This window comes from Chionomys nivalis, chromosome 12 (assembly GCF_950005125.1).
Source record: "Chionomys nivalis chromosome 12, mChiNiv1.1, whole genome shotgun sequence".
Taxonomy (NCBI): domain Eukaryota; kingdom Metazoa; phylum Chordata; class Mammalia; order Rodentia; family Cricetidae; genus Chionomys; species Chionomys nivalis.
The window spans coordinates 49932988-49951240 of NC_080097.1; the positions used below are offsets into that span (position 1 = coordinate 49932988).

Below are 18253 nucleotides of genomic sequence, written 5' to 3' on the forward strand. Positions count from 1 at the left end.
CTGTCATCTGTCGCTGTATACACACGCATGAGCTGGATATTATAGTCGTTTGAGTTGCGATCGGAGGACTGGGCACTCAACGCCGTGGAGTCCGCCTTGACCGTGAGCGGCGCTGCGGAGCGGTAAGAGCCGAGGACCGGGCGCACTGGGCCGGGAAGGAAGCGCGGCCGGCGAGCGGGGCGCCAGGCTCGGCCTCCAGCGCCCTCGAGCCGGGCCGGGGCGCGCCAGTGGGGCGCTGGCGGCGGCCGGGGGCTGACCTCGAGCGCCGGCGAGTCTGCGCCCTCCCACCGGCCCGCGCTCGCCTCCCGCCGCCTCGGGTTAGGCGGCGGCGGTCAGCGCGCACCTCATCAATAAGACCTGACAGGCCGCCGGCTCCGCGGCCATCCATCAAGCCCGGGCAGCGGGTACTTGGGGGCGGGAGCCAGGGCCTCCCCGAGGCTCGCTGCTCCGTGCTCACGCCACCGGGTGGCAGGCAGAACTCTCCTCTCCAGCAGAATACTTACACCTCATTGGGTTCCCCAGGTCTTAAAGATGCGTCAGGTTGCTTAGAAATGATTAGCATGACCCCCTGCACTGGGTGGGGAGGGGTGGGGGGGCGGGGGGGGTGGAGGACAGAGGCTAGACTGGGTGCTGGCACACCTGGGGCCTCACAACCATGCTGTGACGGAAACCTGAGTCGAGCCTGTGGCACTTCACCCCGGCATCTAGATCCTGCAGCATCCACACTGGTACAATCGTGCCCCACGTATGACAAATGGGATAGGCTAAGTGGAACTGTCAATAAAACACCTACACATTAAAAATAATAAACTTCTGGAACTCGAGGTGTAGCTTAGTTGGTAGAGAGCCTTGCTTAGCAAACCTGAGGCACTGGATTGTTTCTACTGGGCCCCATACACTATCCACGATGGTCCTGGGCAGTGGAGGCAGGGGGATCAGAATTTTAGTCATTCTCCATTTTCAGCTACTCAGGTCTTCTAAGCTAGCCTGGATTACTTGAAGCTCAGTCTCAAGAGGGAAGGGGAGCTCCTTGAATTTATTATTTCCAGTTTCACACTCCTTTTCTCCCAAGAAGGGAACATGCTAGCCCCTCATTTATCCGTTCCTTATTCTGATAACCGGACTCGTTTCCTTACTCACAAGAAGAGGTGGATGGTAGTAGAGACTTGAGTTTGTAATCACACCTACAGAGTTTGCATAGCACATAGCAAGCAAATCTTGTAAGGGAATTGTTACCATGCAGCTTTGTGGTAGAGAGGGACTTGGGACCTTGTGCTTAGCCTCACCCCACCCCAAGGAGGCTCACAACATGGTCCTGATTTATTCAGACCTTCCTAGGGTGGGTAGAAGCTGGTGTGGCCCCACAAGGAACCCTTTTTTTCTCCCTTCCCAAAATGTGGCTGGGCCAAGGTGCTCTAGCTGCAAACCCCAGCATCCATTTCACCCCCCACTTCTTGCTTTCCCACCTCACCTTTTTATTTTCCTACTGTTTCATGAGCAACCCCCAGAGGCTTGGACAAGGTTACCCCAGGCAATGAACAGACCAGGCTAGACTGCTTCATGTCTAACAGGAAACACAATGTTTTTTAAGGGGGGGAGTGAATTGGGTTGTTTTGGGTGTGATTCTTCCTACACGTCACCTGAGTGTGATGGCATTGACAAGGCATGAGAGCACAGGCAAGGGCAGGATGCTATTTTGTACTGGAAATGCTGAGTTTTCAGTGGTTTTTCTTGACCCATTCAGCTGCTGCTGGCAGGTGGAAGGAAAGCCTGCCGGGTTCCCTCAAGCTTTGAACTTGGCTTACTTAGAATTTGGCTGAACAAAACCAGTCTTGCTGACTGCCTAGGCTTCCCAGCTCCACTGTTCCTCCCATGTAGCCCAGAGGGTTGCTGCCTGAGGACTGCAGAGTGAGGCTGCAATTGCTGTCCAGGAGGCCAGGGTAGGATCACATTAGCTCCTGCATTTGCCTTTACACAGCCAGCTGTGGTGTGTGTGTGTGTGTGTGTGTGTGTGTGTGTGTGAGAGAGAGAGAGAGAGAGAGAGAGAGAGAGAGAGAGAGAGAGAGAGAGAGAGAGAGAGAGATGAATGTGGGTGGCACATTCAGGATGGAACTTTGAGTCAGTTCTGTCCAGCCAGGCTGAGTAATGAGTGAGGACCAAGACTGGATGAGTCTGCATCCCTTAAAAAGAAGTCCAGAGCCTTCTGTGTATCTAAATCACTCTCCTGGAGAGTTGGAAGTGGGAGTCAAACACGTACCAGGGGTGTGAAGCTCCCTGGAGACTGAGAGTCAGGCAGAGAGGAGAGGGGACTGAAGAATTTTATCTTGCCTCCCCAACACACACACACACACACACACACACACACACACACACACACAGTCTCTCTCTCTCTCTCTCTCTCTCTCTCTCTCTCTCTTCTGCTTTTTACTGTCAGATTTATTGACATGTTCTCTCCATATTGTAAACCTACTCCTTTTTATCATACATTCTATGTGTGTTGGCAAACACAGCAATCGTGTAAACACCAGCACAATCAAGATATCAGGACAGTCCTAGCCTGCTCCTAATTCTCTGCCCTCACCCCACCCCCAGCCCTTCATGTAACTCTTTCTTACTCTGTGGCCCTGGCTACCTCTAATTGATCTTCAGCTGCTATGGTTTTGTCTTTTCCAGAATGTCCTACATACATGGTTCTTAAAATGTAGCCCACTGAGTCTTCTTCCATGGCACTGAACACATTTTAGATTCTTCATGTCCTTGGGTGTAGAAGTAGCTCATTTATTTTTGCGGCTGAACCCTACTCTGTCGCACGAATGGGCACACATTTTATCTCTCACCTGAGAATCTCAGTTTGGAGGAATTATGAACAAACCTGTGGGCTTTTAAGATATCAGGGATAATTTTTGGTGCGTGAAACAAAACATTGAGAAGCTGGACGTGTGGCTCATCTAGTATTGGAGTGTTTTCCTAGCATGTGTGAAACTCTGGATTCAAACCCAGCTCAGAATAAAATTGGGTGTGGTGGCTCATGCTTGTAATTCTAGGACCTTGAAAGTGAGGGAAGGAAGATCAGAAGTTCAAGGTCATCCTCTATCTTCAACTACACAGCAAATTTGAGGCCTCCGTGAACCACATAAGATTTTGTTTTAAAATTAAAAAGAAAATTGCCAGGCAGTGGTGACACACGCCTTTAATCCCAGCACTTGGGAGGCAGAGGCAGGCAGATCTCTGAGTTTGAGGCTGTCTTGGTCTACATAACAAGTTTCAGAGCAGGCAGGGTGACACAGAAAAAAACATTTATGTGTTTATTCACAAAGCTCTTGTTACTCCAATGTAAATTACAGCCAGTAGAGCTGCTGAACAACCTCCAAAAGAAGGGACCAGTATGACTTAGTCCCTAACAGAGTGTAGCCTATGGAATGAGGGTGGGGAATCCGCTTTGGATTAAACTAGTCCTGTGCTTATTGCTTGTTGAGACCTCAAGGTCTCCTAAGAAAGTCCTTACCTGTTCTGCACTTCTCTGCCCCATCCATTGGAAAGCAGTGTGGCATCAGGAAATGGGTATCTCTGGAGACTTCCTGGGAGATAGATATGGATTCTGCCCCTCTCCCCGAGGAAAGGTCCTTCTCTCTGTTCAATGCAGTGAGAAGTAGAGGCGGCTTCCTGGAGCTGGGCGCCTTTCTAGGGGCACTGTCAGCCCCTCCCCCACTACATAGAAACCTATCAATTTATTTCTTTGCTCCTTGGTTCCCTTCAAATCCTTGTGTTTTAGCAATTTGTTATACATTAGCATATCTGGGAAAGAACTCAGAATTTAAGAGGCATACATTCAGTCCCTCATCTAACCAAGGAAGGAAAAGTTGAAACCAGTCACTGAGCGCTGTGTGAGGGCCGTGGTATAAGGCTAGCCTTACTGAGTTGTGACCGCCCTAGTCGTCCAGACTCCGGGCTCTGTGTCCTCCTTGTGTGGGAAAACGGTGCGGACTATTTCCCAACTGAGAGGTACTGGACTCGGGGAGGGGAAGGAACAGGCACTCTGAGGGCACCTGCCGCAGTGGTGGGAAGTAGATAGACGTGGCTTCGTTGCTGGTCCTTGACTGGGAAGGGTCAGCCTGGGAATGGCTGGTCACTGGCTGGACGGCGTTACCGCCAACCTCTTTCGCTCACCCCCGCCCCCAGCCAGCTTGGGACTGGGCCTAAGTCAGACGGCTGTTTTTGCACTTGGGCTTCGGGCTTCCTTGACACTTTCCTGTCTCTCCAGGCCCGCCACGACGCGGCGCCTGCTTGGGCGTCTTCTCTGGCTCGGGGTCACCTCTGGATCCGAGGGTGAGGTGAAAGGTGCTGGGGTCGGCAGCGTTCTTTCCGGCCACCTTAGGGTGAAGGGGAGGCTACCATATGGAAGCAGTCCAAGTTGGGGCTGTAAACATCTCAGGTCCCTGGGGACTCCCAGGGTTACCCCTATGTTTAGAGTTCTTGGGTGGGGGAGTGCTGGTGTACAGCTGTAGGATCTGAAGATTCACCAGTCCTGTATAGTTTTGTCCTGGGATGGTCCCCTCCTTTAGCACCTAGCGGTGTATCCCAAGCTTTCACCCCAAGCCCCCCCCCCACTGTATCTGCCATTTGACATTCTACCTAATTGATGTGTTTTTCATCTGTCTTTATTTTATGGAAAGAAGCTGGCCAGGACGGCACCAAGTCCCACCCCTATAAGTTCTGTACCACACAACGGTACCCAAGAAATGCAGATCGAATGACTGAAATGGACCCCATCTCTTTTTGACTTTTCCTAGCCTTGGTACTGAACCCAAGGTCTTCCTCCCTTCCCCATTCCCATCTCTGCCTGCTTCATTTCTGTCTCTTCCCCTTTCTCTCTCCTGTCCTGGTGTCTGACAGTCCCCTGTTCCCCCAGAATTTATAGAGGGCCTTCTGAGATGACAGAGGCTCCCTTGGTGGGTTGCCTTTCTAGGATCGCCACCACCTCCCTGTCTATCACTGCTGCATCGGTGCCTAGCTAGCTTCTCCTGTTAATCTTGACTCCAGCATCCAGTCTAACCCAGACATCCATTCTTCTTCCCCATCCCAGGGCTTCTACTGTTTCCTGAGGAATAGCCTAGATGTTGGTGGGCAATGTGTAGTTAGGGATATGAGCCACCAGGGCTGAATCAACCCTCTGCAGATCTGCCCTTGGCCTAAAGTCTGGGACTCTTCTGGGACTGGGTGAGAAGGCTGTGCATCACCCAAAAACCAACCCGTTTAAAAAGAGTTTTGTGTTCTCCCAGCAACACCAGAGATGCTAGTAACAGCCCCTCTTGCCTGGGCTACACAATTTTAAGGGAGAAAAAGCAAAGCCAGAGAGGGACAGCTCTTTGAGTTTAAGGTCAGCCTGGTCTACACAGCAGGACTCTGCCTCAAGCAAAACAAATGAAAACTCCTCCCCTGTTTTTGTTTTGTTTTTGTTGTTTTTTTTTTCAAATTCAACCATTCCACAAACACTCATTGAACACCTACTGTGCACTGGCCTTGGTTTTCACCTTAGGGAGCTTACTTTCTGGAGGGTGTGCTGGTGTGAAGGTGTCTGTCAACAACTACCGACAAATGAATTTCTAACCCCGGGGAAGAAACACTTAAGGATAAATTGAATAAATATATTTAATATCACCATAGGGAATTAATGGTGTTCTGTCTTTGGTTATAATACTACCCCTGGGCAACTTCAACCGTATAAATGAGAAAGAAACGAGATACCAAGCGTAAATGAATTGGGGTACCAGGTCACCAAAAGTATCTAAGAGGTGGCAGCCCCTACAGACAGCAGTCTGAGCCTATTGTCTCAGCTGACTGTGCTTACTGGGAACTCCTGGGCACCCAGCAGGTGTCTGCAGCTCCTCCTCTGCTTTCCTGATGGCCGCCCTTCCCTAAGGAAGGGTGAAGGAGTCCTTAGGGAAGCCGGAAGAAGGGGGTCTGTGGGTCTGTGGGAGGAGGGGGATATCAGCAAGTCTATTTCGGGAGGACAGATCCGGGCTCCCAGACCCGTTGGCGACCTTGCCAAGACTGGGACTCTGAACTGAAGAGCGTCCTCCCCATTCACAAAACCTCTGGCATCGTTCACAACTTAGCAAAAAAAAAAAAAAATTACACAAGGCTTTTCGGGTTTCGTTCTAAATAAATTTTGCATTTTTAAATATCAGACACGCTCAGTAATGGAAATTTAGAGATTAAAAAAGAAGACGACTGTTACAGAAATCATTTTACGGCTGCTATGAAAATATTAAGAAGGAAGACGGTACTCTCGGTTTTGGAGACCTGCAGCCTCCACACACACTTAGTCACCTAGAATTTGAGTTCCGATCTTTCTCGGTCGTTTTAAAGATGACGAGGATAACTTTGTCTTCCTCATCCTTGCTCAGTGGTGTTGTTTTCCCAAAGAAAAATGAAACAGGAGAGTGATCTGTAATTTAGAAGTGACTGTAAAATAAGCATTGACTGGTCTCCAGACTGGAAGCACCTGAAATATTTCCCGAGGTCTGTGAGAAAGGCACGGCTTTGGCTTACAATAATGAACAATTCTTTAAAAGCGAGACTGTTCTTAAAGAATTACTTCCTCCTCGGTGTGGGGCTAGGTCTGGGGTTTGTATGAATGGAAAGTTTATGTCGATTCCTTTTCCACCCGGAATCCCAAGTGTCAAAGGCCCAGGGTTGGGGGAAGAGTGCCTGCGTGGGAGGGGGGTGGGCTACACCGGCGCAGCCTTTCTAGGTAATTGGTTCTTCATTCTTCCTTGAACAGGATGGGGTGCGCCCAGCTGCTCACTTCGAGTTTTCTGCTTGTTCAGGGGATGTCGCGGTATGGGCTATCAGTCATACAGAGGAGGGAGATGGTGTCTGTGTCATCTGGCTCCCACTGGGGAACTGGGAAATTCCAGGACACTGTCAGGCAGCACACCGCTTTCGTTTGGCGCGGGTATCTTTGTAGGACGAACCCAATGCCTTTTGACTCAGGGGCACATCTGCATCAGGGATGCGCGTTCTATGGGACCAAGGTGGACTTCTGTAGTCTTCCCTCTGGCTCCTGTTTCCGATTACAGGACACTGGAAACTGTCCAAGCTTCAGATTCTTTCCGGAACTCGTTTTTTGCTCACTGCGTGGCTCGTGAGTAGATTCCTGCCGAATAGTCATCCGCCTCCAGAAACGCTGGCACTGTGGCGCTCGGTTCTACGTTGCCCACGGTTTAAAACAAACTACACGGTTCCCAGGGGGCACGCGTTGGTGCCGGGCTCTGGGAAGGAAACCTCCCTTGGTCTCTGTGTGAAGTCCAACATCTGCTGTTTATTTTTTTCTTCGAGGGAATTCGAGTCCCAATTCCTCCGTAGGTCGTATTCAGCCTACAGTTTCATTTCTGCTAGTTCACAGATGGGCTTTAGTCTCAGGATCCTCCATGCAGCAAGAAATAAATTCATTCTTTGGTGCTGCAAGGATTATTGAAAAGTACAGCTCACTTAAGCCCGTCTTATTATGGAAAACCTCAGACACTCCAGCTCCCCCATGAGCAAAAAGATTTAAAAGGTGGAAGGTGAGCAGGAACGTTTCTGCCCAAAGGGCAGAAATCTTGAGAAAGGAAAGCGGAAAGGAGAACATGAGAGAGGTTGGGCCACCCTTCCCGGTCCATCCCAGGGACGTCTTCCTTAAAAATAGCCAAGTCTGAACCTTAGAGTGCTCTGCCCTCCCCCCCCCCTCCCAGCGTCCTCCCTTAGTCTGAGAGGAGCCTGGGAACCTCTAGAGGCAGCCGATAACCCCCTTCCAGCTTCAGCCAGCAAGGCCTTGAAATGCTCCCCGCTCCTGGCAACGCGTAGAGGTCGCCTTGGTTCCTCTGGTTCCAGCAAAGGAAGGGAGCAACTGAAGGGTCGGAGGGAAAGAGAGGGAGGGAGGCAACGGGGGCAAAACCAAAAGCGCCCAAGAAACACGTCTGGTTTGACTCTCAGCCCACACACCGGGAGAAATTTGGTGTGTGGGACCCAAAGTGTGGGGGTTAAGTCACAGGAAGCTGGAACAAATGTCTCCGTCCCAGGCGCCTGGCAGAGTCAGAGAATTGTCTGGGGCCTTGGGCTCTCAGCTCTCAGCCCAGCAGGAGAGGACCTGCTGGAGGCCTGGGAGGGAAAAGTGGCCTAGGAGAGCCCGGGTTGTAGTCGGCAGCAAGCAAAAGCTAAGAACCACGCGACTCTCTTAGAGACTCCACTCGAGTTTCTCAACAATCACACGGAGCAATATCCCCAGCTTAACTCGAGGGCATTCTCCTTTTATTTTATTTTGTTTTTTCCAAGACGGGGTTTCTTTGTGTAGCCCTGGCAGTCTTAGAGCTCGCTCTGTAGACCAGGCTAGTCTCAAAGATCCGCCTGCCTCTGCCTCCAGAGTTACGGGGATTAAAGGTTTGGGCCACCACTGTCCCCAGGGAAAAACAGGGCTTCCTGCTTGCTAGGTTGAGCAGTCTACCAGCTGAGCTACGTCCCCAGCGCGGCCGCACTCCTTCTAAACCGTTAGGAGCTTAGTTTACGGGTGGTGCAAGCGCTAGGACACCACCTCGCTAAGGCCCATCCCACACACCAGGGAGAATGTCCCTGGCAGCGGCCAGAGACCTTGGGGACCCGGAGGAGTGACACTTGGTTGCTCCCTCAGACACTAAACCTCAAACCTCAGGCTTCGTGGTGACAAACAAAATCAAAAATGCTGGCCCTGGTCCCCAACCTTAGTACATTTTGATCTATGAGGGTTGCTACAGAAAGGCAGATCTGAGACCTATGGCATACAGGTGGGGGGCGGGGGGATAGAAAAAGAGGGACGGAGGGGGAGGAAACGAGAGACTTTTCTTCCGTGGGCCATGGGCCTTTGGCTTCGCGTCTCTCCTGCTCACCGGGTGTCGGAGGATTCCTTGTAAATAAAGCAAGGGCCATACCATTTTCTTCGCGCACCTGAGAGGCCCAAATCCGAGTTTGCTCGGGGAGGTCTCTGATGCCCAGCGAAGGCCTCTGAGATTCCCCAGAAGACCATCCCTAAAACTTTACCAGACCTTGAACCTGTGGCGCCTGATTCTGTCCAAACACTGTTTAAAATGGGGTGGGAGGTGGGGGGCTGGTCCCTAGTCATGGGACCTCCGATTCCGGGCCGTCAAAGAGCTCTAGCTGGCTGCACCCCAGGCGATGTCGGTGAGTCAGACCAGAGAGAACAGGACTTCAGCAGCTCAGGATCCCTGACGGCATCAGTTTTCTCTCCTCCCCTATGGCCGCTCTGGACCTCGGCCCCTTGGGTTTGGAAAAGAATTCCCCCAACGCAGCAGCGCTCAGTCCTTCCTCTGGGATTTTCCTGAGATCCCCACGGGTTGGCCAAGGTCCCACGGGTTTTTCCTTTCAATCCGCTCAGCGTCCCAACCTGTCCCTATCTCCTGGGGTGCCTGTGCACCGGCCGGTTACGGCAATCTGCTGTTGATCTCCAATGACGGGAGCGGATGCCATCCGGAGCTCTCTGGCTGCAGCAGGTTTCTTAACGGGTGGTATATTCCAGCCCCCTTCTAACTCCTCTAATCTTGTATGAGAAACCAGTGCTGGGGAGAGAAATGCGGCCTTAAAAAAAAAAAAAGTTAGTTTAACCCAAAGCGTGAGAGCCACCAGCGAGTTGTTATCTGCGGCTGAAGGCTGTGGTAATCGATGGGGTTATTTTTACGCGGTAATAGGGCCCTGTGATTGCTCTATTAACCTTTAGACCTGTCTGAGGGACTCTCCCCTCACCGCCCCGCTGCGCCAGGGCCTGCAGGCCCTGACGCCGACTCCAAACTCTGGTCTGACACCCTCCCTGCCCCCACTCTGGGTTGGGGGGGGTACTACAGCCCCCTAGATGAGTTTTAACGTTGGAGACAGGCTCCTCAACCCCCTCCTCGTTCTTTTGATTGGATCCCAGTCGCGATGGGCCGAAAAGAGCACAGGGGCAGATGAGAAGGGACAGGAGGCCGAAGAAGTTGGAAGCAGTAAGGTACGCGTTTTGTATAAATACATAAACTCCTGCGCTGGTGGCGGGTTCTCGGCGCCTTACAGTCTCCACCGGCTGGTGGGAAGGTAAAAAGGACTCTTGGGTCTCTAGGCACAGACCTTAAGGTCCAGTTCGGGTTTTAGTACCCCCTGAGGCTCTCTCGAACGCATTTCAGGGGCAGGGTAGATCTGAGGCCAGCCAGGTACCCCGGGTGACCCAGTGGCCCCACGGGCAACCAAGAAAGAGCCCAGCGCTCGGGGTCACCTTCCCCTCTACCAGCCCCACCCCTTGCCCACCGCTCCGGAACGTGGAGCACTGGAGGTGGGAGGAAAGAGGAGGAACTAGTGACTAAAACAATCCTTGGCGGAGCAGCGCGCCGCCAGGTTGTCGGACAGCACCGTGGGCCGTGGTCGGCACCGGTACTGAGCGCTTTGGTTCTCCGAGGTCCGTGCGCGTGGACTTTGCCTGCTGGGGGAGCTTTGGGAACAGCCGGGTTGGCGGACGCCGGGCGGAGGTGCAGCCACCGCCGCGCACCCCCGCCCCCCGCCCTTGCACGTGACTCCTTCAGGCCAGTCAGCGCGTACGAGCCCAGTGCGGGGCCCCGGGGCGCCGACCCGGGAGCAAGGGACAAGCCGGAGGCCGGCACAGTGGCCGCCTGAGGCTCCGCCGCCGCTGCAACTCCGCGGGTGCTGGGAGGTCGTGCGGGCTCTCCGAGAGGCTCGTGCGGGCCAGGTAGGGTTCCCCCACCCCTTGTTCTTTTCCGGGGTAGGCGAAACTCACCAGTCTCCTGCCCTGGTTTGTCTGGAACAGGGAGGGAAGCAGCTAGTAAGTGGGAAATCAGCCTCCGGTTCCTGCAATGCCCCCAGATTGGCTAAAGCCGGCTCCACTTTTGACTTTGGCCTAGCAAGGACTTTATTTAAATCGAGTGAGAACAAAAAACCGATGGGTGCTCGCGAGCGTGCGTTTGGATTGTTTGGGAGAAACATGATCCATTTTAATCGGTCCTGTGTGCAGATTCTCCAGTTCTGTTTTGCACCCCACAGGCCAGGGCCCGAGTAATCTCTCTGACCGACCGACCTGGGACAGGCCGCATAGCCCCCACACTTAGGGGCGCAGTCGAAGGAATATCTCCAACCTGCGACGCGGGAAATGCGGAGTGGCTGTGGCAGGCGACAGTAGGACCTGGGGGTAGGGATAGAGGCACTCGGAGGTAGGCTCAGCGGCCTCCCGACCTTTTCTGCTTTCTCCTGCTTTCTAGTTAACCTCCGCAAACTCTAGACTAGGGCCCATGATTTGTGTGTGCCGCACACTGCTGACTAGCGCCCACCCTCACTGCTTCAGAGAGAAAGCAGCCCAGGGCCGAAACCCCCACGGCGGACAGCAAGGATGTTCCTGGCTAGCCACCTCTAGCTCCCTCATCCATATATTATATCGCTTGGATGTGGCCTGAGAGTGAGCGAGCAGTTGTTATCACTTGGGAGAGAGATGTCTAGGTGGCCAAGTTTCACCAGGTGGAAGGAAGAGGGGCTTTTCGGTTCTAAGGAAGAAGGTAGCGAGGGACCTGAGCCGTTGGCAGAGCTAGGGCAACAAGGCCGCGCTGCTGGGAAGCACCTGGGAGTTTATTTCCTGTACCTTTGGAAAAGGAAGGCAGGCGTGAATGACGCTTCGTGCGTCCAAAGAAAGAAAAGCTGCATGGTGAGGCCGGCCGAGCTTCGTTTCTGAAGCCAGTATATTAGTTGGTTGGTGACAATTCTCAGTGTGGCGGTGCTAAAGCGACCGCATGAGCGCGAGCCGCAAAAAAACGCGAGCCGCACGGAAAAATCGGTAAAGGGACCCTTTTAGGGCGTGTTGCGTTTTCCAACTTTCGAAAAAAAGGGGGGGGGGCTAAATTATGAAAAGAGAAGATACTTGGTTTATGTTTGGGAACTTGGGGTGAAGTTCGTGGAGTGATTCGAAAGACTGAGAAAACTCTGGGCCGGGCTGGACTACTGTGAGAATGTGGAGGTCGCTAGGCCCGCTCACAGGCGGGAATCCACTTAAGGGAACTGTGTCTGGCCTTTCCAGAAAGAGAACAAGAATTTTCTCCACCTTCTATTGTTCTAGTTACCCAACTTCAGGTTAAAGTATCAGCCGTTTGAAACGTAAGCCTTCGAAACGTAAGCCTTCGAAACATAAGCCTGAGATCCCAAACTGATTTAGCGCTTGCATTTTTTTCAAGCTTGCAAATTAGATTACAGAACTAAATCTCTTCCTTTGTTAGTCGAGAAAAGAAAATTTACAAACCATTTTTTACAACTTCCTGAGTTGAAATTACATAAATTACAATTAATTAGGCCAACTACTTGATGTAAAATATTGTACGTGGCTGGGCGATGGGGGTGCACACCTTTAATCCCAGCACTCGGGAGGCAGAAGCAGGCGGATCTCTGTAAAATCGAGGCCAGCCTGGCTAGAAGAGCTAGTTCCAGGACAGACTCCAAAGCTGAAACCCTTTCTGGGGTGGGGGGGAGAGAACAAAACAAAAAACAAAAACAAAGTAAGCAAAAAATTGAATAATGAATATTTTTATCAATGTAAATCTAAGTATTTGCATATCGAAACCCTGAGATTTCTAGGAAGTTTTAAGCTTTTTGTCTTTCCTTTTAAAGGAAGAGTTGACGACCTCAGGTCAAATTTCATGTATCCATCCTCCAGTCAAACTTACTAGAAGGAAATATCCAACTGTCAAGCCAATAATTTATTGTATATTTTGAAAAAGTAAATACTAAACAATTTATCAGTCACTGTGTGATAGTGTACTTTGTCATGATTCCATTTTTGCTAGAGATGATGCAAAGATAATGAAAAAATTAATATGTATATTAAATGCCCCATTCCAGAACTTTTATAGTGATTAAGATAATTATGTATGAGCTACATCCCAGGCACTCTTTTGCTATGTATTAGAGATTGGCAATAAAGCTGTTATACAGAATCTTCTGGGTGCCTGTTGTAACAGGTTTCTAAAGTCTGGTTATGAATGTTCTGTGTGTATTAAATTATAGTTGCCACCCATAATCCTCCAATGACTATGAGACACAGGTACCTTTTATATTTGCACTTTACAGATGAGGGATTGGGGTGTATAAAATTATTTATTCAGGGAGTGGCAGACCTGGGCTTGTATCTAGTTCGTTTAATATTCTAGCTAATGCATTGTTGCACTAAAAAGAAAGAAACAAACAAGTAAAGGAAGACAGAAAAGAAAGTTAAAAAGAAAAGAAAGAAATCAACCAAAAGAGGCCACCTCTTAAAGGAAAATGAATGTGTATTGTGGGTTTCAAATACTCAAGACCCTCCAGCATCCCCAGCTATGTGTTTTTTAGGGCTGCAGCAAGTTTCAAACTCACCTATACTTTAGTTCCCCCTTAAGTAAAAATAAGGAAATTCAGACACCTTTACTTAAGGAGGTCCCCCCACACACACACACACCATAGTCTCTGGTAATGCCCAACACGGGATGCCTAGAAGGATGCGATCAAGTACCAAAAATCAATTCTACTTTTGATAGATTTTTTTAATCCCACTGGAAAGAGCCAGCTTGAGTGCTTCCCTGAGTTCTGTAGTGACCTTGTTCAACCCTCCTGCTTTTCTGGTCCCAGTATACAGTCTGCAAAGTGTTTAAAATGTAACTATTTGCAGAAACGTGTGGCCTGTCTGATTTGACACCCACATGGCGCACAGTACGATTAAGGAGTTTCACAATCCTTTTTATGGGTTCGCCGACACTTGCTCATGTATAAACATTTAGATTCTACCTCTAGGTGCTCTTTTTTTAAGATTGCAAACAAAACTTTCGTAGGTTGCTGGTTTTTATAAAGTTTGTCACCCCCACCCCCCACGGCAGTCCTGCCCCAATCTACAGTTCTTTCTTGTTTGATCAAGGAAATGTTTGAGGAAAGGTGAGGAAACAATTGAAAAGTACAAAACGATGGAGATGTTTTGAGTCACTAGCGTTCTCCGGAACTCCAAACCTTGTACTTACAGAATACCTGGAAAAAAAGAAAGAAAGAAAGAAAAAGTGTTTGGAGAATAAGGTAAAATTAAAGTCCTTCCTGATAAGCAATATAAAAATAATTGGCCCTAATCGCAACCGAGAACTGCACGCCCGAGACCCCGTGTTTCTTAGGCCGTCCTCCAAGATTCTTGCCACCGGCAGCCTGATCCGGATCAAACAAAGGCCGAGGCTGTGCCACAGGAGCCGGGCTAGAGAAGGGCGGTTTCTTTCGCTGTGTTGGAGAAGAGCAGGAAAGCGGGAAAGCTGACCAAGGCTCTGAAAGTCCTGGGCTGAACTCACCTGCGGTTTATTTCCTCTTTCAGGACTGCCACAGCAGTGAAGAGACCTCCTAGGGCCCTCTTCGCTGGAGCCCTGCTGGAACTAGCGGTATAGCCTGGGCTTGCAACAGGCGGAGTGCAGCGACTAGGCACATCCAACCGGTGGGTGATCCGAAGGTCTGCTCAGGGAGTTCGAGCCCAGCCTTGGCTACGTCCTGGGGCACCTCCAGCCTCCCTGCCCGGGAGCAGAGTCAGCCCTTCTGCACTACCTTCTGGAACAACCACAAATCCAATTTGGGATTTTTTTTTCTGAGCAAACTAGAGCCTAGAGGTTGCTCTTCTCATGCTGGATTTAATTCGTATATAGTTTGAGCGAGTTGGGACTCTCCCAATTGATTTTTGATCTCCGTTTTCGTGACAGTTCCGCACACCTGCATTCTAATTCTTGTCGCTTTGGTCTGCTGTGCCCGCGTGGCTCCTTGACCCGCAAGTGAAGAGAGGACATCGACGCGCAGAGCTTGGGGCGATGTACCAAAGCCTGGCCATGGCCGCCAACCACGGCCCCCCGCCCGGCGCCTACGAGGCGGGTGGCCCCGGCGCCTTCATGCACAGCGCGGGTGCGGCGTCCTCGCCGGTCTATGTGCCCACTCCGCGGGTGCCCTCCTCTGTGCTAGGCCTGTCGTACCTGCAGGGCGGAGGAGGGGGTGCCGCATCCGGAGCCGCCTCGGGTGGCAGCTCCGGGGCCGCCCCGTCGGGTGCGGGGCCAGGGACCCAGCAGGGCAGCCCAGGCTGGAGCCAGGCTGGAGCCGAGGGAGCCGCCTACACCCCGCCACCCGTGTCCCCGCGCTTCTCCTTCCCGGGGACCACTGGGTCCCTGGCGGCCGCAGCCGCTGCCGCCGCGGCTCGAGAAGCCGCAGCCTACAGTAGTGGTGGCGGAGCGGCGGGCGCGGGCCTGGCTGGCCGAGAGCAGTATGGGCGTCCCGGCTTTGCGGGCTCTTACTCTAGCCCCTATCCGACTTATATGGCCGACGTGGGTGCATCCTGGGCAGCAGCAGCCGCCGCCTCCGCAGGCCCCTTCGACAGCCCAGTCCTGCACAGCCTTCCCGGACGGGCCAACCCTGCCCGACACCCCAATCTCGGTGAGTACTGAAGGGATTTGAGTCCTGTCTGGGGCATTCAGCTTTCCCAACTCTGTTAGGGTTGGGGAGCATCCTTGATGCGATGAGCCTCCTAGGAAGGCAGCCTAGAAGTGGCAGACTTGTGGTGGTGGTGGTGGGCCATCGTGGTGACCTAGAGGCCTAGGCACTAGAGTCCAGCAAAGTTATTTCGTAACTGGGTGGACTGGTCTGCACAGCCTATGGGCGACAGTAAGAGGTGTCGGGCTCTGTAGGGTCAGCTGGATCAGTCTGGCGGTCTGATCCTTGGGATTCAGCCCCCCACTTCCTCCATCCCTTCTGAGTCCTCAGCAAATCTGAGACCTGAGCCATTTGGCAGCCAGGTTGGAGGATCCCTCAGGGTGGCAGATGACTTTCCGGTGGGGGGTTTTCACACCCGGAAATAATGAAGAGATCAGTAAAGGAGACCGCCGCCAGAGGTGGGTTAAACCTCCAAGTTTCCTCGGGCGCACCGTGGGGTCTCACGGAGCCACTCCCCTGCTCAGACCTTAGTGCAGAGGAGCTTCTTTAGAACGTCTGAGTTAAACGGAGACTTTGTAGGGCTGCAGCGCCTAGAGCCGACTCTTCTTAGGAGGGCTTGGTTAACACGAACAATGGCTAGTATTACCCCCGTTCAGTGTCAGACCCGAAGGGACTGCTAACTTGCTCCTCTTACCCAATCAACACACTGACGTTTCAGAAGAGCCCTGGGCTCTTGGGCTGGGTGGAAAAAAAAGGAAAAGTGGCTGGCTATTCACTAGTGCAAACTACCCAAATTCGTGTAGAATTTCCAGAAAGGGTTGGAGGCGGCCTTTGGATGAAACTGGCTGTTGGGGAAGGGAGGAAGTGCAGACTTGAGAAACAAAGTTAACATTTATTGACTACCTACTAAGTGCTAAAGCCTTTTGCGTTTGCTGTCACTTTGAAGAGTAAAGTCTATCCCCTGCCCCTCCCGGTGCTAGGTTGTCTCCGGAGTAGAGGGACTGGCTTTGAAGAGGTTTAAAGTTATTCTCTGACCCTGGGTGGCCATGGTAGGTCTCCAGGAGGGGGGTCTAGCCAAATATACATCCCAGGTAAACTGATTAACTGGTGGAGGTGGCGCCAGGGCTGGGTTTGTAGCTGCCAGTGTCCTGTCCTATCCCCTCCTCCTCCCCCAGCAGGCAGGGCCAAGCAGATGGCAGGCTAAGGAAGGGGGATAAGAGCACCGGTATGGCTCAGACCTTTGAGACAGAGCAGGGTGGTTACTTCCACGTGGTGAAGGCTGGAAGCCTGCCTGCAGGGGCTTTGGCCCGCATTCCTAGAGAGGCCAAGTTCCCCTCAACCCAACCCCTAGCTTAAAATAAGAAGCGATGAACTGAGTGTAAAGACGCATGACTGTAATTCCAGAACCAGGAGGATAGCTTGGGCTACACAGCAGACCCAATCTAATTAAAAAAAAAAAAATCTTGGAGTTAGAATTTGGTGTTTGGATACAGCAAAGAATGAAGTCCCCATCTAAAGATGAAAAAGACATTCTGGTGTTCAGTTTATAAAACCAAAACAAAGTAAGATTGTGTGACTGTACATGTGAGCCTGGGGGCTGAAGGTTTCTCAAATTCAAGGGTCCACACACAGCCAACAAAACAACAGGGGACACCTCTCCCCCTGAGAGCTTGTATTGGACTCTCATGTCTGTGGTACCAGGCAGTCCACGGAGCCACTGCTTTCAGTTAAGTGTTTAAAGAGGTGCTCTGGGATTGCCATGCCATGGGGGGGGGGTGGACAGGCAGTTTGAGAACCCCTTGTCTTTCTTGGATGTATTTGGGGGGTACATTCATTTTTTTTATCACACAGCCCCCAGAGGATCTGGCGATCTGATGGCGTTACTTCAGTTAAAAGTGTTCTCTGTGAAGAGGTTTTCTTCTTTAGCCCCACCCCAAGACAGAAGATCAAACAGGGTCCCTGACAAGGGCTTTACCACGGAGAGACAGTCCCAGTCGCTGTCCCTCCACATGCCTTATGTACTTATATACATGCCTTATATATATGCCTTATATATACTTATATACATGCCTTGCCTGTGCATGGACATTAATAAATGCTTGGTAGCCTTAGTGAGAATCAACCATCTGACTAGCTGATGGTACCAAGTGATGGAAGGGTGAAAAGAACAGATTCTCTTGATGCCTATTGCAAGGTCCTCTTTGGATGGATGTCATGACCACCAAGCTCATGTAGAGCCCCCAACCTCAGTATCACGTGGCTTTGGGCAAGCTGCTTACCTCTGTCCATCTCATCTCATGCTCTGTGGTGCAGCTTCAGTTCAGCTCAACTGGTTTCAGAGCTGTCCTGACTTGGGTGGTCTGTGTGATGTCTAGTAACTGATCTTTTACAAGTGATGGCTGCTTTTTATTACTTTCTCTAGGACTAAAGGGCTGCCTAGGACTTGAGAATTTTAGTATTAAGCCTCTGATAGTCCCTGCGAAGCAGGGATGGTTGGCTCCCCAAAGTAGATGTGAGAATGTAGAAATGACTCACCATGTGGTAAGGTAAGGGGAGATGAGCTGCCAGCAAAGCTGAGGAAGCAGGAAAGGAACTTCTCCCTAAAAGCCTGGAAGTCTTCACCTAGGTGGCACCATCTGTCCTGGGTCTTGTCACTTCAACAGGCGTTTGCCAGGAAAGGAGCCTGAACCTGCAGTTTAAAAAAGGAAGGGAGACCAAAGCCACAGAGAAACCCTGTCTCGAAAAACCAAAAAAAAAAAAAAAAAAAAAGGAAGGGAGGAAGCCGGGCGGT

The 18253-nt window shown here is 51.4% G+C and overlaps 1 protein-coding gene across 1 annotated transcript in view; it reads left to right on the forward strand.

Annotated features, from left to right (window-relative positions):
- Positions 1 to 10627: 10627 nt before the first annotated feature.
- The window catches only part of Gata4 (GATA binding protein 4), a 43733-nt gene continuing 36107 nt past the window's right edge, over positions 10628 to 18253 (forward strand). Inside the window, 2 exon segments of the mRNA XM_057786254.1 lie at positions 10628 to 10744; positions 14372 to 15465. Coding sequence (XP_057642237.1) covers positions 14853 to 15465 — 613 coding nt within the window. The 5' untranslated portion in view covers positions 10628 to 10744; positions 14372 to 14852.